This window comes from Sprattus sprattus, assembly GCF_963457725.1.
Source record: "Sprattus sprattus genome assembly, chromosome: 8".
Classification (NCBI taxonomy): domain Eukaryota; kingdom Metazoa; phylum Chordata; class Actinopteri; order Clupeiformes; family Clupeidae; genus Sprattus; species Sprattus sprattus.
In genome coordinates, this window is record NC_137927.1 from 26,868,585 (window position 1) to 26,893,279 (window position 24,695).

At 43.5% G+C, this 24,695-nt stretch overlaps 1 protein-coding gene across 2 annotated transcripts; it reads right to left on the reverse strand.

Moving 5' to 3' along the window:
- Positions 1 to 58: 58 nt before the first annotated feature.
- sh3gl3a (SH3-domain GRB2-like 3a) lies at positions 59 to 18,247 on the reverse strand (the record flags this gene model as incomplete). 2 transcript variants are annotated; one of them, XM_080843909.1, is made up of 11 exons in its annotated part: positions 59 to 264; positions 1,059 to 1,127; positions 1,572 to 1,604; positions 2,002 to 2,126; positions 2,268 to 2,371; positions 2,998 to 3,156; positions 3,710 to 3,843; positions 4,761 to 4,904; positions 5,235 to 5,307; positions 5,540 to 5,608; positions 18,203 to 18,247. In XM_080843909.1, 11 exons carry the CDS (start codon positions 18,245 to 18,247, stop codon positions 59 to 61), a joined length of 1,161 nt encoding a protein of 386 aa, XP_080700035.1. The 2 variants fall into 2 exon arrangements, with proteins under 2 accessions (XP_080700035.1, XP_080700036.1); XM_080843910.1 differs by lacking the exons at positions 1,059 to 1,127; positions 1,572 to 1,604.
- Positions 18,248 to 24,695: the final 6,448 nt, after the last annotated feature.

The window sequence follows — 24,695 nt, forward strand, 5'->3', positions numbered from 1 at the left end:
AGAGTTCTCCTGTGATTTCCTGATTTGGACCGTCAGCGCACCGCTGGGTAGAGGACTCTCACTGGGGCAGGGGCACTAGGACCTCCACGTAGTTGATGGGGAAGAAGCCCGACTCGCCGTTGATCATTCCCTCGTACCAGTTCTCGTCGATCTGGTTGGTGAGGATGATGAGGTCGCCCTCCTTGAAGCCCAGCTCACCCTCGTTCTCTGGCTCGAAGTTGTAGAGGCAGCGGCAGCACGGCTGGTCCATGTGCACCTCCGACTCTGGGGGCCAGACACACACACACACACACACACACACACACACACGATAGTCCATTTAGTAAGTGCTGACCTATCCTCTGCCTTCTACACTGGATGGCTACGGCTCCAATGGTAGAGACCAACAGCTGCTCCAGCTAATCATGCCTGTCTGAGCATATTTAATGGCAGCTGTGTCAAACAGAACTGATCTGGCAGTTTACACAGATGAGCTCCAAAGGGGCAGAAATGAAAGCCTTCCTAGAGCTCCAGTGAGAGGAATAGGGCAGAGATTCTTCTTGTCTGACTTTCTTACTTGACAAACGGTTTTTATTCTGGGAAAAACAAAACAAGACAATTGAGAATGATGTTGCTTATCCCAGCAGCTTAAAGATCACTGTTGGTTCAAAGGCTTTCTGGCTTATAACGGTCAAATAGTTGTTGCTATACATGCAGTACAATCAGTGCTGCCAATTCAGAAGATGTTTGCTATGTCTGATAAATGTTGAACATGTGGAAGATTACCAATATGTTATATGCTGTGCCCCAGGCTCTGCACTGACAAATCATATAGAGGGGGAAAACCTCTGAAGAACAAACCGGTTCTGACTAGATCTACGTGCCAGAAATATGTCTGAGCCAACTGAAAATTGTAGCATGCATGAGTGGGGGGGGGGGGGGGGGGCTGAGAAGGTGACGGTGCATTTGTTTGACTGGCAAGGTTGAAACTCTTAGTATCGCTGAGTACACTTTTATGATTCACAGATATATGAAAGCCAGTGTTTTGAAGAGAGGACATCAGATGGATGGATACTCACGGCTGCCATTCGGGCTCTCGGACCATGACTGAGGCATGGGGGTGAACTGCTCAACTGGATGGGAATGGGCTGGATGAGCACATAGACATGGAGCAGGACACACAGACACACAGACAGACAGACAGACAGACGTGTGAGATTTCAGACACCATCACCACAGACAAACATACTAGGCTCTGAGTACATGTGTTAATACAGGAGCAGCCAATTAGTTATGTCAAACAGTGTCTCAAAACTGCAGGTTCTAGACATGTGTTCCTATTAAACATGTGGTTATGTCTAACTAAGACCACTAGATGGCAGTAGAGACAAAATGTTCAGAAACGGAAAATGTAAGAGAATTGCCATCAAGCTGAGGTCTTGTGTAATCACCTAATATTTACACACCAAGATTGATCACAAATATAAACACAAATGAGAATTAAGCTTTTCTTCATGTTTACAAAACAACATAATTGACAATTAAAAGATGATGTTTGTCAAGTAAAGTGTGGAAACCTGTGTAACACCTACTTTTGCCATTTAAACTGTGGCTGATCTGGTGATCTGTAAGGGACAATGGATTGATTACACATACAGACAAGGCTCACTGCACACCACTACTAAACAGGCAAAACTCAAAAATGAAATGCAACAGACAAATTCTATATCGTAACGGTGTTAATTATTGGACGGCGTGTTTTATCGGCAATGGTTCGCGTTGTCATGTTAACCCATTATTAAACTGAGCATATCGATTGTTAATCCATAAATAAACTTAGCATTTTGATTGTTTCACAGAATGGCCGATGTTTGACACTGTCAGATAACGGACATAACTACGCTTCAACACAGATTCCACAAAATAATCCACGTATGCAAAGTCAGGGTATGAAACCAACACCAGCACGTTGCGTCATACATAGATTAGAGGAATACCTGCCTTGGGGTGGGCCAGACGTACCTGTGGACTTTATTGATGAGCTGTATGATAAACCATTGTGCTGTGTGCTGTTGAGGGTTTCCAGGCTGCTCATGATGGACTTTGGCTTGAACTCTTTCTTGGGCTGGCTACTAGCTGTTGCTATCCTGTCAGGATCGAACAGGGGGTCATCCAGTTTAAGTTTCAGTTTCAACACAGATCAGACAAAATGACAATCTCCGTTAATATTGATTTGTACATCATGGCATTTGCTCCAGCGACTCTAGATACAGACTTTCAAAGCTTACCTGCTTTGGAGTTTACTATTGAGGTCCTCGAGGATTTCTAAAGACAAGCGGTGATATTCAAAAGCTGCCTCAACCAAGGCTGATAACTGGCTCACCTGCTCCACCTGCAAACATCAACAATAATGAACAAATAGAACAATAAATAGTCAGGCTAACCAGCACACAAATCCTACAGATTATTGGGTTGAGCAGCTATAGCTATTGCTCCCTCGACACCCATTCCAGATCATTTGTTTTCATCCGGTGAATTTCCTTTAAAATGCGTCATTCTTTGATTCCTTTAAGGCCCAGTGACTCATTATGTTGGCTGTCTTCCACAGCGGACCATGCACTGCATGTCTGTGCTCAGGCTGATGAATCACGCCATTCTACTGGCCTCAAGTATAGCCGTCGAGGTATCAAGTCAAGATCATGTAAGATGAAAGTCCGGTGCTCTTGAGTAAACACCGAAAGTGGTCATCGTTTCTCAAGGTACATCAATGAACAAAAACGTATAAACATACAGGGAAAAGGCTCCTTAACATCTTAGAAAGGTTGTATGTGTTTTAGCAAACAGTTTAAGTGTAGACTGGATGCATTCCAAGAAGTGAAGCACTTGTCATCAGCACTCCTGGCCTGTATACTCTAGTGTACCAGATTCTAATCTATGCTGGTAAGAGGTCCATGAATGGGGCCTCGTTGCCTTGGCAGCTATCACTGAAGCCAGTCAGACTGGGGCCACTGAACTCACATCGTTCTCCAGGAAGTTGAACATGCTCCTCTCAGCCAGCTCTTTAGACTCCTCGAACTTCTCCACCGCTTGTCTGACCTCCTCGTCGGGGATCTTGCCCTGCCTCTTCTTCTTGTAGTCGAAGTCTAACCGCCGGCCCTCCAGCTTCTTCAGATGATGCTGAGGAGAAGCAGGACTGGCGTTAGTTTGAGACATGCAGTGCCAGGAAAGACACAAAATGGAGTTTTAAATGTCTCCGGCCAACGTCTGATTGAAGCCATGAAGGTATTTCATGGTGGTGGCTATTATTGTTGCTCTTTGACAACCCACTGGGAAGAATCGTCCATTTTGTTTTTTGACCAGCTTTGGGTGAAATAAATGAAAAAGCCCTCCAGCTCAGACCTATGGTTCTTATATGATTTTTTTTTTGTCTAGTCAGGGCAGTCAAAGAGTTAAGATAGATGTATTTGTTAAGGTGTAGCTGAGCAGATATAAAAAAAATTGCCAAGAGCTGCCAAGAATTCAGATTTATTGCAGTTGCAACATTTTGTTCTCTTAAATAACGCTACAGAAACACGCAGAAACTGGACAGAATCCATGTAACCACACCTAAACAGGAATGCTACAGGAATGTTTTAGAATGGAAAATGGTTATCTAGGAGCACACACACACACACACAGACAGACAGACACACACACGCCTTCCAGGAGGTAAAGAGTTGCCAGTGCTCACCCCAATCTCTTTCAGGTCTTTGTCCTGCAGTGTTTGTAGTGGGTCAATGAAATTCTGCTTCACGTTGATGTCCAAGGCGTCCTTCACCTCTGCCATCTGTTTCATCGCCTCACCAATGTCCACCATCGCAGAGCCTGCAGAGAGAGAGAGAGAGAGAGAGAGAGAGAGAGAGATAGATAAATAAATAAATAGAGAGAGACAGAGAGAGAGAGAGACAGACAGAGAGAGAGAAAGAGAGAGAGAGAGAGAGAGCGTGCACGAGAGAGAGATAGAGAGAAAACATTCAGCTCCACAGCAGTTCTCACAGAAGCTAAGCCCTACTGAGACCGTCAGGCCCTAACCACAGCTCAGCTCAGCTCATCTCATCTCAGCACTGAGGCAGATGGGAGCTCAGATGAGGGCATATCAGTGAGTTTCTGGATATCAAAAACATTCAGAATACAAATCGCAAAAACGTGACTTCAATGTTCTAGATTCAAAAGATACAGGCATCAGGAGTGTGTGGGCTGGGGAGTGGGGTAGTGTCAGTGTGAGTGTGTGTTTGTGTGTGCTTGTTCAAGTAAGTGCGGTTAAAACCACTCCAGCAGATGCTGATATTCTCCTCCCATCCCTTGCTGTGATGAGGAGATGAACAGTGCTCCGTGACACAGTGCTGATATGAGGAGATGTACAGTGCTGATATGAGGAGATGTACAGTGCTGATATGAGGAGATGTACAGTGCTGATGTGAGGAGATGAACAGTGCTGATATGAGGAGATGAACAGTGCTGATATGAGGAGATGAACAGTGCTGATATGAGGAGATGTACAGTGCTGATATGAGGAGATGAACAGTGACACAGTGAAGCTGATATGAGGAGATGTACAGTGCTGATATGAGGAGATGAACAGTGACACAGTGAAGCTGATATGAGGAGATGAACAGTGACACAGTGAAGCTGATATGAGGAGATGTACAGTGCTGATATGAGGAGATGTACAGTGCTGATATGAGGAGATGTACAGTGCTCCCTGTCACAGTGAGGCTGATACGAGGAGAGCAGACACGTACCGAATGCAGACTCGTCTCCCAGCTCCCGGCCGTATCTCAGCATGCAGTCTCCCAGAAGCCCCTCCGTCTGTGGGTAGCCTGTGGTCTTCACCTGCCCCCGGATCTTGGACACGGTGTTGAGCATGCCCAGTTTGGCCCTGGAAGCTGAGCGCGCGGTACAGAGTCAAACTAATTACCCCCTGCTCACATGGCACAGCCAAGCACATCAAACATGGCACACAGTCAAACACATTACCTTTGCCCACATGGTACACGGTCAAGCACATTACCCCCTGCCCGACTATAGCCACAGTTTGGGCCTCTTTCAAAAGGCCATTCTACAGGGCATCAGGCTAAGTATGGCAGGATGGAGGATGATTATTCATAGCATTATGAGGCACATTCTCATGTTTAAACTTTAACAAACAAAAAAGAAAAGTAAGTCGACTTGTCATTGCATTTGTGAACCAACTTCACTGCCAGTCAGCACCATACCTGGGTTGGGCTGGAGGTATTCTGTGGTTTTGGACAACAGCTCAAAAACTGATTTGTTCGTGACGTCAATTTTCTAAAAAAAAGAAAGAAAAAAAAAACAAGGACAATAAGGCAGAGGTAGGGTGAAGAAAAAAAAAAATCATGAATGAAGCACACTTGTCTATTTATACATGTGACACACTTCCCTCGGCCTCTACAACAAAAGCTGGCAGCCCAGAACGAGGCCAGCCTGTGACACGGTCGTCCTTGAGTAGAAATGAAAGGAGCAAGTTAGTGATGAAGGGCAGAAACGCATTAAGGCTTACCCTCTCCATCTCTATGAAGTCCTCATCCGGCTTTGTTCCCTCTGCGCCACTTATCTTCTCACTTAGAAGCTGCAGACGGAGACAGAGAGGCAGACAAGGGAAAACAAAAAATGAATAATGAGGAGAAACAATAAGGTGGGTTGATGTTATGGATGCAACGCTGCACGGTATTATGTGAAACCCCCTACGCTTCAATACACAGACATGGATTGCGGTATTACAATATGTGTCATATTCCTTTAATTTCCTAAATGTGCCTGTTGCGTTGCAGACTGGAGCCTGTCAGCGCTCTGTGCACAAATAGGAGCTGGAGAAGAGAGGGTAAACTAAAACCAAAGTGAGCTCAGCTTCCAACTTCACAATGGCGAACGCTAGCTAAACAGAGACAAGCAACGCTAGCTAGACAGAGACAAGCAACGCTAGCTAGACAGAGACAAGCAACTTGGAGGCAGCCGTCTTTCAGATCCGCCGTGTCAGAACATTTTGGATTCAGTATTCAATCTATGACAAGGGTAAACAAAGTACAGTCTGCAAGCATTGCTTCGCCACTATTGGCTTCTCCAGTGGAAACACTTCTAATACGAAGTCTCATTTACATGCTCATCACCAGGCCGTATCCCAAGTGGACCAGAGAGAGTCCACTCGAGGATCCAGCCAAAACCATCTCTCTCTGCTGCTTTCCAACAACAATTTGTGACAAACAGATCAAGAGGAAAAAAGAAAGTAGAGAGAGCACTGACCTCCGCAAGTTCAAATGCTGCATCTCGAAACGTTCGAGAAAGTGAATGCTAGCGGAGTTTCATAGAATTCGAGCCAGTAGTTTTTGTAAAATCCTGAAACTTCCAAATTTACAAACTAACAAACTGCCCTGAAAAAACATAACCTACTTCGCAGAGGTTACTGACTCAGGATAAGGTCACCCGAGAGAAAAAAATGAACCACGTAACAATGTCACATCCCACACATTTCAGGAACAAAGCTCCATAAAAAAAATCACAGAGAGAAAGTGAAACCAGATTGACACAGACCCCTATCTATCTATCTATCTATCTATCTATCTATCTCCACTGGTAGTTGAACCTCCAGAGAAAGTGAAAGCTACTACCAGTCAGCAGAGATAGAAACTAGGCCTAGTCTGTCATTTTTCAGAATATAAAGTTTTATTTGTCTTTAGGCAAATTAATAGTTCATTGTATAGGTTATTTTGTACAGGTTTTTTTCATTTTTCTCCTATATATAAAGATATTTAAACTGTACTGTAACCGTTGCCTAAAAAACCTGATGCAAACCGAACCGAGGGCACACTGTACTGTGGCATCTCGAGTAGATATGTGAAATAGAGTTTGGTCACACAGCGAGAGAGAGAGAGAGAGAGAGAGAGAGAGAGAGAGGAGAGAGAGAAAGAGAGAGAGAGAGAGAGATGTCATGAAGAAAACAAATGAAGTGGGGAGAGATTGAGCTTGAGAGACTGATAGAGATGGTGAGATTGACAGTGTGGATAGAGTCACTAAGAGAGCACTAGGCTGCTTCAGGGGGCATCAGTGAGAGGCTTCAGGTTCTTTGACAATACTTTACAACGCTATGGTCATGCCAATAAAGCTTCTTTTGAATTGAATTGAATTGAATTGAGAGAGAGAGATAGTCAGAGAGAGAGATAGTCAGAGAGAGTGAGAGAGAGAGAGAGAGAGAGTGTCACTAAAGCGCTAGGCCACTGCAGGGGATGGCAGTGAGAGGCTTCAGGTTCTACTGGGCCAGGACTGCTTGGGTGCTGATGGAGGGATGTCACTGGTGTCTGGGAGCGGATGGAGGGATGTCTCTGGTGTCTGGGAGCGGATGGAGGGATGTCACTGGTGTCTGGCAGAGAGAGGCTTCAGGTTCTAGGGTGCCAGGACTGCTTGGGTGTTGATGGAGGGACGTCACTGGTGTCTGGCACCTCCTGCCTCACTGGCCTGTGCCACGGAGGGAACCTGGCACTGCCCCAGTCACCCCTTAGTGGCAACCCCTCAGCACACGCCACATGCCACATGAAAGAGTCCCAACTCATGATTCACACCTTTCATAGACAGAAAAGAAAGTCCCTTTCTGCTCTCACTTACTCACACACACACACACACACACACTCATTCATGGCTTGTTAAGGGTTTGCTACAGAACCCAGGACTCAGCTGTGGAGTTAAGCTGATTAAAATACTGCACATAACTGAACCAACGAGGCTAAACTCTTGGGCCAAACCCACACAGTGATGAAGCACGCATGAGTCAGTCCAAGGCTCACATACGTCTTCAGTTGTACGTACATGTTGGGCAATCATCAGCTGGAAACTTCCAGAAAAAAAATAACAAAATAAAACCTGGGTTCATCAATGAGACGTCAGTGATCCAAAAGGCGCTATTCCCATCATTAGAGAAAACATTCCAATATTGTGTGTCTGAGCATGGTTCCATCCATGTGATCAAGCAGTGCTTCACCAGCAGATGAAAGTGACAGGAAGTTGTCAGTGTTGCACTGGGACCTGCATCATTGGCTTCCAAACCATCTTGTTGATCTACGTCACTGTGGTAGTTTACTTGACTTCCTTTTTTCACACGTCACTTTCTAATCCCAAAAAGAGTGCCTCAAAGGGCCGTCTTTCTTTTATTTTTGCAAAACCATCTAGCCTAAACTGTTCTGAACCTAAAATTCCACATACAGAACAGCTCTTCAGATGATTTGCTTGTTGCTTGCTGTATTTTAGAGGTCAGGTGGAGACATAAAACTTACTAACGAGAGTGTGGAGTGGAGAGTAAAATAATCAAAGGGATCAAGACTAGTCCTTACAATCGCACCTTTAAAAAGCCTGCAGCATATGACACTGCAATTCATGCAAGCAGTCAGAATCGTCTGCACTGTCTTGGCTACTTCTCTAAGGTCATTCTGTTCCAATGGCTAACTTCATCCCACAGCACAGTGCTAGCAAGCTAGGGCTGAAGAGAGGAGGAATGAGACAAGAGGACTGTAGCCATGAACTCTGCTGACCCCTGGGATTAATAATGCAGACAGAAGCCCACAGCAGGAGAGCTGCATCTAATGGATGTACCTCCACCGTCAACACACACACACACACACACACACACACACACACACACACACACACACACACACACACACACACACACACACACACACACACACACACACACACACACACACACACACACACACACACACACACACACACACACACACACACACACACACACACACACACAGCACCTTATCACTGGCTGACATTAGTCACCATTAACAGGAGGCTGATAGTGGAGCGGTGAGTCAGTCCCCAGGGGTAAAGTACAGAAGAACGTCACTGAAAGAGAGATGGCTTCCTGCTACTACTTCCAGTCATGACGGTGGTGCTGGCCAGATGGAGCTGAGGCATTGTCTACTGCCTACTTCAAATTGCCACAGACATAGTTCATGGCGCAATGACATTTAAAAAAAAGTCATTGAAGACACAGCCATTGTAGGAAGCACATTAGCCAGGAAGTTGTGACATAATGTCTTCAAAGGGAAAAGGGAAGCACATTGACAGTAGACTCTTCACCCACAACGTCAAGCAAGAATTACACGCAAACAGGCCTTCAAGGCCATAAGCCCCTTTGAGATTCAGAGAAAATGAATGCAGAAGAGCCATTGGACCATCTGCCAATTAGCAAGGACCGAAAACAGCAGGAAGCTCTGTCGAAAAAATAAATCAGGCTAAATATAACTGGCAAGTGATAATCCATTCTGCAAGATACTGAAAGGTAGGTCCAATTAGTGTCCAATTAGTAACCAATGGCTCTGTCAATCGGTAAAAAAAGAGAAGAAAGTTACATCATTTGCTGTGATTAATCGTGATTAATAAATGTTTTTCCTTTTTAAAGCAATATTATGCCACAATTGTGTTAAATAAATATTTCAAATGAAATCACAAAAAACGTTTTGACAGCACTAGTATGAAAACAAGAGTGTAAATGTGATACTGCTGTTATATTACTGCTACATATCCAAACAGGCACGACAGATAGATGGGTGCTTTTTTAAAATCACATGTCTAAGTTCACCATATGTACTATTAGATTTAGGCAGGTCCAGTTTCAGGCAGGGGGGATGTGTACGCACTAATGTGACGAGCCAAGATAAAAGTACAGTCAAACTAAAAAAGAACCTGAAAATGGCGTATCAAAAATCCAAGCCAGGTTGAGCACAGTAAGCTGATGGGGACCTCTCCAACTAGGCTGTGTTAGCCTGTAGCTACAGATAAGGGAGCAGAGCCGAAATCTCTGGAACAGCGGCGAGAGTGCAGCAGCACGGACCTCTCCTCCTCTCCTCCTACTCATCTCCACTAGCAGCACAGCCTACACTGCACCCGACTGCGTACTCAATGGGAAGATTTGGTTTTTCCCGGTGTGAAACCCATTTAAGTGTGAGATTGTGCTTTTGTGTAAAATAGTCAGCAAAGCTTAACCCAGTGTTCTTGATCTCCAAGACCTGAGGAGGTGTGCTTTCAGCGCAGGGCATGTTCCTGACGTCATCCCGTGTTAATGTTGACCTTTGTCAATGCCCTCCATTTCCTGGGTAATCAGATTTCTCTGCCCTGATGCAATATTCTGAAAAATATGGTGCCTGTATTCAGGGTGCGATAGGACTGTGGCAGCGACCCAGCCATCATCTGTCTACTCGTAATCGAAAGCTTCCGTTTAACCCCAACTCCCACAAGAAAAGGATATGCCAACCGTGACTAGAGCAGGAAACGATGATTCACAAAGACAACAGAGAACATACAAAAACATGCATAGAAACATTTCGGGGCATTTTGTCTATATTTGAGACAAGGGAGCTTGATGAACACAGCAAAAAGATGACCTTGTGGTGAGACTGCAGTAACTCTAGCTCCTATATTTACTTTACATCTGCTTTGTGTAAAATAACTCTCTTTTATGAGAGCCAACCTCTGTGGATACTGGATAGGTTTCGCCAAGGACACACAGTCCTCTCTGCGCTTATATCATCAGAACAGGAGCATCTTTTAGCCGTATACAGAGAGGCAAGAGTATCAGTACCCGTATCACAACAGACAACCTTACTGGCAAAATGAGGAAGTTCAAAAACATAAAAGGGATCAGTTCATAGCCCGACCACCAAAGGAATTTGTCATAGAACATTTAACGAAATCCAATAACCTACACCAAAACTAGATAGCAAACAGAGATAAGTAAAAGCTGCATGCTAGACTGGCCAATCCAGACACTCATCAGAATGTGCACGTGGAGCTCTACTCCATCCCAATGGTAGAAGTTTCCAGGCATTGGTTGGCACTGAACGCAAAAGCGACCAACTAGGTCAGAATAAATTTAGCTTACAATAGAGACGCAGAGAAAGTAAGAGAGAGAGAGAGAGAGAGTAAAAGTGATCCTAATATGGTGATAGCCTATTCCTGGAGAAACAGCAAGGACAAGGAAGACACCGACAGGACTCACTGCTGGCTGTCTAAGAACACTGCTCTCAGAGAAGAGGGTCCATGCAAAAAGACATCCCCTCATCACAGGTGGTTTCAATGAAGAGCAAATGGAAGGTATTGACCTCTGATAACCACAGGCCCACATCCTCACACACGGGCCCACATCCTCACACACGGGCCCACATCCTCACATGCAGCGCGGCCTGTTTGTGGTGGGGGCTTGGCACGAGCTGGTCACAGGGACTGCCCTCTCCAGAGCGGCACAGCTGCGCTCCCTGCAATCTCTGGCCTCTGCTGGAGTCCAGACGGTGACGGCAGGATCTCATTTCCAGCTGTCAGCAGACACAGAGGAACTGTGAGAGATCCTCAGTGGTCACTGTGGCCTATCATCTTCTGCCATCTCTCTCCTCCTCGAGAGGCTATTACCAGCAGTGCCAAAGACTGCTATTAGGGCTCATCCTGGCAAAATGCTAACACGTATTTAAATGAAAAAAGAAGAAATGTAGATGTTTTGTAAGGCCAAAACTGAGACCCTGGCAATGTGGATGTCCCTGGGTTGAGTTACAAGCAAGATAATCAGACTACATGTTCTTTACTCAAAATAGCTTCCTGGATACAGTGAACAATGTGCTACTAGAGGGGCCTGGCAGGTTATGAAAGGCACTACTTTGTAGCAAAGAAACGCCAACCCTTGCCTCTCCTGAGAGCTGAGATACAATACAGAGACGCACAACCCCCTCACCAAACATACCTTTCCTTTTTCTGTGGAACAAGCACACAAATGTCAGTGTGCAGTAGGGCTTACAGGTAAGAGTGCACTCCAATCACAACTCAGAAGATTCAACCTTTCAGGCAGCTAGTAATCACTAGTCAGCCATCATCCAGCTGACGTCCGAGAATGGAGATTATCACCTCCTCCCCACCATAACCAAAATCCAAACATTTTGATAAGCAGACTACCATACCTGGAAAAAACAATAACTTTGGTGTCAATTAACATTGATGGATTACCCCATCTGGAGAACAGGCAAAATATCAAGTCTGTCAAGAGGAAGAGATGAACAACCAAAAACACATTCAATATATTTCAATGAACAAAGTGGGCATTTACCTGTTCTTACTGCCTATCAAAGCCTACTACACATCATGCTAACCATCACTTTGGGCAAAATAAACCACTTCTACTCTACTCCCATCAATTAAAAATACCAGTATTCATTCCCTGAATGAGTCTTCAGTTGATGCTGTAATTACACTGCATTGGACTAAATGTCCCATTCCGCAGGCACTTGTTTCTCCCGGGTGGCTGGCATAATTCCTCAAACTCCTCAAACTGACCCCTTACCGACACAGTGAGTCAGTGCTCGCAGTTCAAGTGCTTCTCATCCCCTCACTTAGGCAAACCAGCAGGAGGAAACTCCATCAGTGCACTGAATGCCTGACTGACAACACACAACAGCCATCAGCTCATAACAGCACTTCTGTGGGGAGGTGGAGGAGAGAAGGAGACCAATATATTACTACAAAAAAAATGGGCATAATGCAGAAACCAGGAGATGGTATCCCTGAAATCTGGTGATGTTAAGTTCCTGGCTGTTTCATCATTGTTCAACAGACAACAGGGACCATAGTGTCCAGCTGCTGTGGTCATGCACTTCATGTGGGTTTGAGAGTCTGGTTCATTAAAGGGGCCAGAGTGGCTTAACACAAAAGTGTTAAGCTCTTCAAAGAATCTCTGCCTTGGAGAGAGAAACAAAGAGTGGTGAATTAATAAATAAATACCTTGCTGTTTCGCGTGTTGAAATACTGAATAACTCTACGATTGGTTCACATATCAGACATAGTCTTTGACCATGATGTGATTAAGCCTTCTCTACACCTGCCCTTGTGGACTAAGCCACCTGACTACTGAATCTTTTTACATGAAACCCAATTCCTCATTTAACAGCAATCTGTACACAAAACTAGTGTGTGACCAGAGGAGAACTGTGGCTTTGTTGTGTGTGTGTGTGTGTGTGTGTGTGTGTGTGTGTGTGTGTGTGTGTGTGTGTGTGTGTGTGTGTGTGGATGCATGAGTTTGCTGTCCAGGTCTGCAGCTCCCAGAAGAACAGACTTCAAAATCTCTCCGTTCTGCACCAGCTCCACTGACCACCCCTCACCCACAAAATAACTACAGGAAATGTCAATATCAGCCCGTACATTGAGACAGAACGCCTTGATTTGAGGAAACACGTACGGCTAGTACTAAGAAAGAGAGGGGAAAGGCTAAGAGGAAATGTGGACCGGACGTGGAGTTAAAGAGCCAAGGAGTCAGCACAGTCTCATGGTTCAAAACAATCCAAGGCTAGATATTAGGGGTGGGAATCTCTTGGCACCTCACGATTCGATTTGATTCCGATTCAGAGGTCAACGATTCGATTTTAATGATTATCGATTTTGTAATAAATTTTTTTTTTTTTAAAACAAACATCGCAACATCCCACGGGAGATTCCCCGAGCCTCTGCGGGGTGTGAGTCAAGGACTGAGTTTGGGCGCCCGCCGCCCATGGTAGATAAGAGCTTGTGTTATCGCAACCCGCCCCTGCTCCGGGAAATGGAGCGCACATTTGTGCTCAGCTTCCTGAGAGACCCCTCTCGCACCGCATGGCTGCTGCAGAGAACATCCTGCCGCTGGTGGCTCCCATCTGCACTGGCTTGTTTTCACAGGGATGAGCCTCAGCAGGGCTGGGCACTGGGATGGGGCGACGAGCGCCCTCCACCCCACCCCACCCTCCACCCCGCCCCACTCCCAAGTCCCACTCCCAAGTCCCACACTGCGCCATGAATGTCTCTACAAGGCTCGACATACACTGGTGTCCTTAGCAGTGCCATAACATTTTTCCCCAGCAGTCAACCAGGGAAAACAAATACAGCCTACTGCTGATCGATGGCTTCTGGCTCACATTTGTCCTGTGTCAGGAGGGAGATGGTGGTGCTCTGTTTCAAAACACAACTGTGCAGCAGTTCAGACCCATCAATAACGGCAGGCTGGTGATGCATTACCCACCAGCCACTCTGTTTTTGTTGCATGGATGCAGACATTCTCCCTGAAGCATTAAACATGCCTCGCAGGAGACAGAAAACGTCTACTTCTCCCCCGTCTAAAAACATCCCTAGCGCAACGACTGAACAAGGAGGTAGCATTCCATGCATCTCTCTGACTAATAAACAAAATACCAGAGTCTGCCTTGCAGTGAGAGAGAAGAGAAGAGAAGAGAAGAGAAGACAAGAGAAGCCATTACATCTGAGAGGAGTGTGTGAGAATGCTACATTAAGGGGGTAATAAACCTGGATGGCTCTGTTGTTAGGAGTCGATTCGACACAATCGATATGGAATAGCCGGACGCCTGGCTGAAGAGTCCCATAAATGTGGCCTCTGGCACGCAGCAGACCAAGCCTCTGTTTAGACACGAAGCTGCATCTCCTCTCTATAAGAGTGTTTAGCCTTCTCCACATGCAGCCCCCTGGGGTACGCTGAGCGGTTGATGTTGCATTGATGAGCGCAAGAGAAGTCTGCATGCACAGACATTTCGAGATCAAGGAGCTTTGGTCGGTGACACCCAGTCTGACCCCTTTCAAACGTTGTGCTGAAAAAACACGACACACACACACACCCTCAAAGGTACAGGATGTTAACTAACGGCCTGGGCTCTGCAAAGGGTTAGTGCATTGTGTCATTACAGTACCTTCAGACACTGAGGGAGGAAATAACAGGTGGGGACAAGCAACCCTGTCAGGTGCTTTACCCATCAAAGACACCAAATGCATTAGGACATGGGAACTGCAATTGTACTGTCAATTCCAAATCTTGTTCTTTAATAGCAGTCAGACTTCTGGGAGCAGTTGAGACTTGGGCGAGCTGACAAACCTCAGAGGCAAAAAGCATGTGACTGCTGAAATGTTTATGAGCTCCTTATAAAGCCCATCCTCGTCACATTGTCATCCATATTTCAAACAGCCTCTTGCTGTTCCATCCTCAGTGCAGATCTGTACAAAACGTGTTTGCCTTCCTGCCCTCCAGCACTCTATTGCCCCAGAGAGGTTGGGGGGGATGAAGCCCTTCTAGTTTCTACTAGTGACCACATGGTTAAACTCAATTGGTAGCCTGTGTCTTTGTCAATATGTTGAGGGGGGCTTAATGTATGATTTGCTAGTGTGTTCTTGGGAATTAACATAAACATTGACATCCAATGGCAGGATGCATGCCAACAGAGCAGCAAGCAGCAATTAACAGAAGCTATATTTTAGAATACTTTAGATTCATCTAATGACACTATGGAATCTCTGAGTATTATTAGGGCTATTCTACACCGACATAAGCAGAGTCCCTCCGCAGGCAAGTGAATCATCATGTGATATTTCCCAGAGCTACATTCCCATGGTGCACGGCACCTCTGAGCAGGGGCCCTGCCAAGGGCTGTCGTCCTCCAAGAACAACATCATCCATAACCCCAGACAGGAGACACCGGCAACAGCCCTACAATCCATGACTAAGTCTCCTAAGACAGAGAAGCCAAGTCATATGAAGTGCACAACAGGAAACCTGAATCACATGCAGTGTGTTTTTTTAAGTGTGATTCGGTTGTGTTAGACCACGAAAACGGCTTAAAAACTCGGTACAGGCTAAGAGAAAGCTTACAGATATATACCGAATTCTACATGACTGAATGAAGATCAGTGGTAGCATGGTGTGAGAACTACTGAAGGGTCAGAGGCATAGAAAATGTGCTTTGTTGACAAAGGTTTCTGTCTTCAAGCTAATATATGTCTAGGTGGCTTTCGTTTCTAAAAAAGTAAGAACACTGAAGGCCTTTAAACTAAAAATGTAACTCCCACACTGTGTGGACACTGAAACTCATCCCTCACAGCCTACGTGCTCTCGTTCACAACTAGGTAAGTGGAGTGGAAAGTTATGAACCTTGTACTGTCATCAACAGAACTGAAAGACTCACATGGAACTGGCCCATAGACTGCTTAACTAATAAGGCCTATCATTGCACTCTGATAGGCATGAGGAGTTGCACACACTCACACCATCATATGGTTGCTGCGCCGTTTATGCATGGCCATGTGGCAGGTGAGGAGTCAATCATAGGAGGTGTGCCCAATGCAGCAGCATTGACGTAAGGGCTTGGGCTAATAACCAACCTCATCCGTGAGAGGATGATACCAGGTCTCTGTGTTTATTCAGCTGGGGCCGTACTGGAGTCACTCCCTGTTCCACATGGAAAAACAATGGAAAGCATGCTAACTCAACTCACAGCAAATGACAGTTTGTCCACAACAAAAAACATGTGGATACATTCTTCTCTCAGAGAAGAGACTGTTAGCTGATGCCACGAAGGTTACAATTGTCAGAATAGGCAACAAGTGCTGAATTGAGTCCTTTCTCTCGAATTGCAATGCCATTTATATCAGATCAGGCATTTTTTCAGATCGAACAAAAATGTTTTTGTAGGTGACGCACATGGGCAAATAACTTTAAAACAAAACAATGGTGACAGAGCCTTACAGTGAAAATGTGAAAAAGTTGAACTATGCTGGAGAGGCAAAGTGTTGCAAGTGTGCAATCACGATAATTCAGTAGACGCTCAGTAATACAATCTGTATAATATCAGTGCACACCAGAACAGACAGCCTAGGCCTACATCCTGAAGGGAAAACAATGTGGGGGCATTTCTCACACAATGGAGTTATTTCGATCAGCAGGACAATGAGACATTAGCAGTTGCACAGTATTTTACAGCTTTAAATGTCAATTGGTAAATTTGTGCAGAGAAAATATATCACTAGAGTACAAGAAAATACACTAAACTCTTTCAGATTATATACACCCTTGTCCTAACTGTGCTAATAAGAGAATCCTACAAGCACATAAATTAGAGTGAACATGTTGGACAGGTTTCCAACTGCTGTGACTTGTTCGGACAGGCTCTAACCTTACACATCTAAAAGTACATCTGTACTTTACAGTGCATTATCAAAACAAAGTATGTGCATTAAAGCATTAATTATGGTTGTTAAAACTACCACGGTTCAGTTAATCAGCAACAAGAAGGGTCACATCTTCTGACAAACAACATCTACGTAATGGCAACGTAACGTAATGTATTTATCTTGGCAATGACATTCTGAACCCTTATTCACTTGGCAATGCATATATGGTTCATCCATGTGATTTACAGCTATCCTGTCAATATCGACGACACTGCGAACCAAGACTGCACTAATTCCATATCTAATTTCAGCTGCATTGTGATCTATGGAATGACACTTCAGTGCTCAACAAACTATTTGTAATGCCTACCCTCAAATGTGCTCAATCACACTTGCAAGTTGCAGACCCATACATGTTGCCTATAATGTAACTTAAACAATTAATTTTGAAATACCTAATGCTTAAGATGCAATGCTGTTATCCATTGCCATCTGGCTGGCTAACCTCACAGTCACTTTATATTTTAGCAATAAGCTAACGTCAACATCCCATAATGGCTCATTATTAAAATTGTGTAATCGTGCAACATTAAGTGGTTAATTAAATTGAAGACGCACACAGCTCCCTCTGAGCGTTTCAAACACCAACGTTATTTCGCTTGCTAATTATCCTTGTGCACTTGTTACCAACTGGACATCAGCCGATTTCATTGTTAATCGTGGTTAGCCATAGCTTACTTTTAGATGTGTAAATCAGGGTTAGCGTAAAGCTAACTAGCTAGCTAGCTAATTCATTTATATTAGTAACGTCAGAGGCAGTTATTGTTAGCCTGTCTGCTTCTTTTTCCTAATGCTAGCGCAGTGCTTTCACGCTTTAATATGATGGCTGAACTATCTGCTACAACTTAGACAGAACCTCAAATAAATTATCTATTAAGGAAACTGCATTTTAAGCAAGTGTATTATCTCCGATTCAAACGTTTCACCACTCTAACTGTTTGGCTAATTTCTCATACTGCATTCCTCAGGCAACCGCTGGAGTGAGCAATGCAACACAACGGTATCAGGCTTGGGGGCTATGGCTGGGAGGTGAGGTAAACAGTCAGTTGTGATTTTCAGTTAAACAGTTCATGAAAGGTAGCAAGCAATTAACCATATAATGTCAAGAAAATGAAAAGACACCACGAAAGGAAGCGGGGCGTCTTACCTGGCTTGCTTTATGAAACTGCTTCTTGAATCCGGCCACCGACATCCTCAAAAATGTACAAAAACACCACAGAGAAGGCCGGGGAGGACAATGAAGGTGCACTAAAAGCCAGGTGAACCGTATAACGCAGAAATGTTACAAAAGTGGTATTTGCTAATCACTGTTCACACAATCGCGTATTTGCTTTGAGGCGACCACTCAGTACAAGACCACAGACAGTTTTCTATAGGGGAGATGTGGTTAGATCTAAAAGCTGATTGGTGGAGAGAGTGCTGTTTATGCAAACTACGTTGAGCAGAGCAAGCCCACGCACGTCGCATGAACATCATAGCTGAAACTTATGCATACGATACACATGCCACTCTATGAAGTGTATGCATACTATACACATGCCACTCTATGTAGGCTGTACATTTCTAAGTGTGCGTGAGTGTATGTCTGGGGGGGATAATTCCACATGACACGCCGAAACCCCAGAAAAACGTAATAAAGTTCGAATGAGTTTAAAGTTAGTTTTTAGCCTACTAGTTTGACCTGGGTATAAAAGGCATCGAAGTGTCGATATTTTCTTCATGGTAAAGAGCTAACTTTCAACTGAAAGCTTAATCAATTTGGAATAGATGCGTTGAGCTTGGCTAAAATATAAGTGAATCAATTACAACATCGCTATTTTACATTAACACTCTGCCCTCTCGTGGCCAAAATAATGTAGTGTCGGCCATGGTGTAGGCTAAAGCGCTGATAAACAAATATCAAGGAATCAATGCAAGTCGACTTGATTTTCAGATCATATTTTGTGTACAAAGGACAGGTAAATCAAAGTACTTTACATAAACCTTCGCAAACACATAACAGACATTTCAAAATACCCTAAGAATACAAAATACAGTAAAAATGAATATAGGTTAAGAAATAATCAAAAAGATACAATATGTATACACTGAAAAAAAGGACATTGGCCATCTGTTGAATTAAACTAAGCATATTGTGTGTATTTTACACAATTGTTTCAAGTTCTTTAGCCAAACGTGATTGCATTGTGTTGAATCTATATGGTATGCAGAAAGTGTACATGAACGTATTTAGATCACGTTGGGATAAAGTGAATCAATCGAGTAGATTTAGCCTATCAGCTTTCAAATTATGTCTCGCGATAACAGCGCAATCGCAGACATCACTCACACTCGTCACTCAAGTTCAACGGCTCCAGCAAGAAGCAGACATCAATTCAAATTCAACGGCTCAGCTCAGTGTAAGAAATTCCGGATTTATCCACACATGTCCAGCCATCACTCATCTCAACTATGTAAGTATACATGAATTATAATAGCTACCTGGTTATTAAATTATGTGGGATTTAAAGTAACTAGACGGCTTTTCTTTCACCATTGGAGAAAGTAAAAAAGAAGTTAAAGTTAGCATTAGGCTTAGCTTTGGCTATCACATGCTAGGCAAGTACTAATCTTCCTCCACCATTTAAGATAGCCTACTAACTACACCATGAGACTAGCTTGCTATAATTTGCCTGCTAGTGACACTTTTTTGTGTGAAACCTGGGAATTGAGTAGGTTTGTCTGAACTTGTGTAATACTTTTGTGTGTTAGCCCACATGAAACTGGCGGCAATCCACAGTTAGCGTGTCTCCGACATAAATCTCACAGACAAGTAATGTAGCTATAGTTTTCTTTTAACGATCCCCAAATGTCGTTAAGAGGTATAGCGTGTGAGTTATTTGACCGAGAATACGCAGTTATTTTGCTGCTAATATGCACGCTAATTTTAGCCTCAAGCTGCAGCAAATAAGTCATTTCAAAGCAGTTTTTCTCCAAAAAGCTTTGCATCACAGACAATAAAGTATTTGATATCTTAGGAAAAGCGCAAATTATGTGTTTTAATTGGGCGATCTTTACATATCGAGGGATATGCATGAGTATTTGAGAGACTACTATCTCGTATCAGTGTCTGTTACTCATAGCTCCTCATTCTTTTTCAGAGACAGTTAACAAGACTGGAGCAGGTTGTTGAGGTAAGAGAGCACATAGCCAAAGTGGTAAAAAACTGTTTCTCTTTTTACTTGTGTACTTTGATCCACCATTGGATGTTTCATCAAACTAACAAATTACATTTTGATCAAATTAAGCTTATACTGTAATTTTGCGGACTATAAACCGCTACGTTTTCCCCAGCTTTGTACCTCTGTTTTAAACAATGACGCGGCTAATTTATGGATATTTACCGCTTCTTTAATGCCGCCAAAAAACTGGGCAAAAAAAAAATATCGCTTTTTGGCGGCATGTAGCAGAAAACCAGGAAAGGATAGCATTTTTATTGGCAATAGGACCACACTGATAATACAAGTATCATAGTTGGATTAAAACAGATTACAGTTTATATTGATTAGATGTGATTATTATAATCAGCTCCTACAGGTATGACTTCTTAATAATTCTTGTGTTGTAAATTAAACTGTTAAGCTAATGGTTGGCCAAATGTGTCTCAACAAATGTCTTGTGTGTACATCAGTGTGCCATATCGTTACAAAATTGTTCCATGTTTCAGATAAATGCAGAGTTCAAACGCATAACGACCATGCCTCTACAGTCAAGATTTCTCTCAGAGCTGGACCTACACACTGCAAATCTGCTGAAAATATTTGAGAAGAGATCGGGGCAGCAGGGACAGAAGCTGAAAGACATGTCTGCCATGGTGACGGTAAGAATTCTAACTTAACTGTCATCACAACCATCACATTTGTGTCCATGTTGACATCTCATTTAAAATGCTGCCTTGTGCTTTATTTTTATCCTTAAGGAAGATATTGATGCTGGATGTGTCATCAAAGGACTCTGCATTTACCTCTGCGAGGATCCTGAGGATCTTGTGCAGGAGTATGTGGTAAGTGTATGCGACTAATAAGTGATACAGTGCTTCATTGTGCAAAAATGGGAGAATCTGCCAGAAGGCCTACAATGTTGGCCCATGCTACACCCCTCCACCAAGTTTCATACAAATCGGGCTGGTACTTTTTGGTAATCCTGTTCACACACATACAGACCCACAATCAAACACACACACACACACAGGGGAGAAACATTACCTTCCACCCTGCAGCGGCTTTGCTTGGGTTGGAGGTCATAAACAGTGGGGCATCGGATCTATGATAGATTTGTCCTGGCTGAAGGTAGAAATGATTGCACTGTTGAATTGTTTACAAGCCAAGTTACAAGATGTTGAACCTATCATTAAAGAATTGTATCTTCTTTTTTGTTTTACCAGGAAATGGCTGAAACCGATTTCCTCAGTGCCATAGAGAGAAACAAGTGGGGATCGAGAACAACAGTGGGGTTCTATGTTGTGAGAGACACTACCAGCAGTGAACCCTCTGATGTCAGGATAGTCCTCGAGGGTGTGATGGTGCTTCAAGATCTTGAGAATGTAGCACTTGCTTCTGCAACGTTGTTTGGGCTCTTTTACGCCTTGAACTTGCAGTACCCTACAAAAGCTCCGCTACACCTTTGAGGCATTTCAATAGATTATCATGGAGCTGGATGCAGGTGAACTGTCGAGAAAGACTCAAAGCTTGAAAACTAAGCTATGCCAGTGAAGAGAGCTCTCTCTTCTGTTCCAGTATGAGTGGAGAAGATGGTATATTGTAGACTCTACATTCCAAGACTGAGTGGTGCTGCAGCCTGGTTTTGTTACAACCAATCCAGTGTTTTATAGTTGTAAATACAGTGCAGTTCTGAACAATTTGAATTTTCGTTTGTATTATGTGTACAACCAGTCCAGTGTCTTTCTTTCTTTCTCTCTCTCTATATGTGTTCTATGGTTTTCTAACCACAAGTCAATGTTTTTACTACATATTAAGACTAATTTGATTTGAACTATTCAATTGCAATGCAGGGGGAAGTCTTTGGCATGTTTTTACGCCATTTGGGACACACTTGTCCAGCACTGAGTGGTGTTGCAGACTGGATTTTGTTACAACCAGTCCAGTGTTTTATAATTGTAATTACACCACAGTTCTAGACCATTTGAATCTCTCGCTCTTGCTCGCTCTCTCTCTCTCTGTCTCTCTCAGAAGACATGATTTCATGGTTTTCTTACCAGATGTCAGAGTAAGCTTCCTGTGTAGAGAATATATGTATTCTTTGGTTTTCTTACCACAACAATGTGTTATGTTTTTACTACATATTTAGACTATTTGACTTGTACTATTCAATGTCAAGTCTTTGGCATTTTTCCGCCATTTAGGACACACTTATCCAGCACTGAGTGGTGTTGCAGCCTGTAGTGTTTTATAATTGTAATTACAGTACAGTTCTAGACCATATGAATCTCTCTCTCTCTCGATCGAGCTTACTGTGTAGAGAATGATGTATTTTATGATTTTCTTACCACAAGTCAATGTCAAGTCTTTGATATGTTTTCACCATTTGGGACACACTTGTCCAGTTTGTGGAATAAACGTTTAGAATATAACAGTCTCATCGTTTTTAATGATAATACAAGTGGTTAGTGTTTAAAATGATCAAGAAATAGACATGAATTGACTAATTTACAAAAAGTATAAATATATAATTAAAATGTAATGTATTTGGGATATTCTTTAAATAATAATTGAATGGTGTTGGAATAAAGAGATTAAAATGAGTGTAATTTACTTTATTTAATCATATTAAATTAACTTTTTTGAATTGTGTTGGACTAAAGTGATTCATTCAATTTACTAAATCATTCAATTTACTTGGTATCAACATAAAGTACTTGTGTTGAGTGAACACAAATATTTTGTGTAGATTCAACACAATTGTGTTAGTTGCTACCAAAGCAAACCATTTGTGTGCAACCAATGTCCATTATTGAATTGAGTAAATCCAACACATTCTTTTTTTCAGTGTACTTAATACTTGTATCAAAGGCACAGGTGGCCGTTTCTCTGTATTTGTTAATTTTTTAAGCCAGAGTTGAAATCTTTAGGACATCCCTAGAATTATAGCATGCTGCTATGTGTTGTCCACACCACCACTGGTTTTAGGATCAAAGTTGCCAAGTTTATACTCACCAAGAAATTGCAATAGCACACGTTTTGACTTCTTACTGTGGTCTTTGGTGTTTGCCAAAAACAAGCTTTCTTGTTTTTCTCTTCACAGATCATCCTGCATTTTAGATGATAATTTAATTGTTGATATGGTAAAGTTTATCATTAAGTTACTTGCTGTCTTTAGTAAGTAACAGATTAAATGTCTGTATAACATGATCTATAAAGTGACAGTTTTTTTAGTTTAAAAAATGTCTTATACATATTTCTCTACCTGGAAAGGCCCGGCTGTTAGAATGGCAAAACAAGATGTTTCTCTAGACTCTTGTTTTTCACTAAGCCTCATTTGTCAGTGTATTTGATTTCAGTTCAAGCATGTGATAATTCCTGCAGATCTGAGCTAGCTGAGAAACACTACATCACTGGACTGAATGACTCGTCGCCCTGACGTCTGTGGTCATGAAGTCCTTTGAAAGACTGGTGTTGACCCATCTGAAGGGCATCACAGGCCCCCTGCTGGACCCTCTGCAGTTTGCCTACCGGGCAAACATGTCAGTGGATGATGCAGTCAACATGGGGCTGCACTACATCCTGCAACACCTCGACTCCCCAAGGACCTATGCAAGGACGCTGTTTGTCGACTTCAGCTCGACGTTCAACACAATCATCCCAGAAGTCCTCAAACTCACCCAGCTCACTGTGCCCGCCTCCACTTGTCAGTGGATCACAAACTCCCTGATAGACAGGAAGCAGCAGGTGAGGCTGGGTGAAATAACATCCAGCACCCGATCAGTCAGCACTGGTGCACCTCAGGGATGCGTGCTCTCCCCACGGCTCTTCGCACTCTACACAAACGACTGCACCTCAGGAGACCCATCTGCTAAACTCCTAAAATTTGCAGACGACACATTAGTCATCGGTCTCATCAGATGATAAGTCTGCATATAGGCGGGAAGTTGAACAGCTGGCCCTGTGGTGCAGTTGCAACAACCTAGAGCTGAACACGCTTTAAACTGTGGAGAGGACAGTGGACTTCAGGAGGAGCCCCCCAGCTCTCTCCTCACCATACTCAACAGTACTGTGTTGGCTGTGGAATCCTTCAGGTTTCTGGGATCCACAATCTCCCGGAACCTGAAGTGGGAACCCTACATCAACACCATCATCAAGAAGGCCCAGCAGAGGATGTACTTCCTGCGCCAGCTTAGGCACCTGCCTCAGGAGCTGCCCATCATGTTCTACACCGCAGTCTGTTCTGTGCACTTCAATAACTGTCTGCTGGTTTGGATCGGGCACCAAACTAGATAAGAACAGACTCCAACAGACAGTCAGGTCTACAGAAAAGACCTGTACACCTCCAGAGTTAGGAAACGGGCAGGAAAAATAACTTCAGACCCCTTACACCCTGGAGACAAATTGTTCAAATGCCTCCCCTCTGGTAGACGCTACAGATCA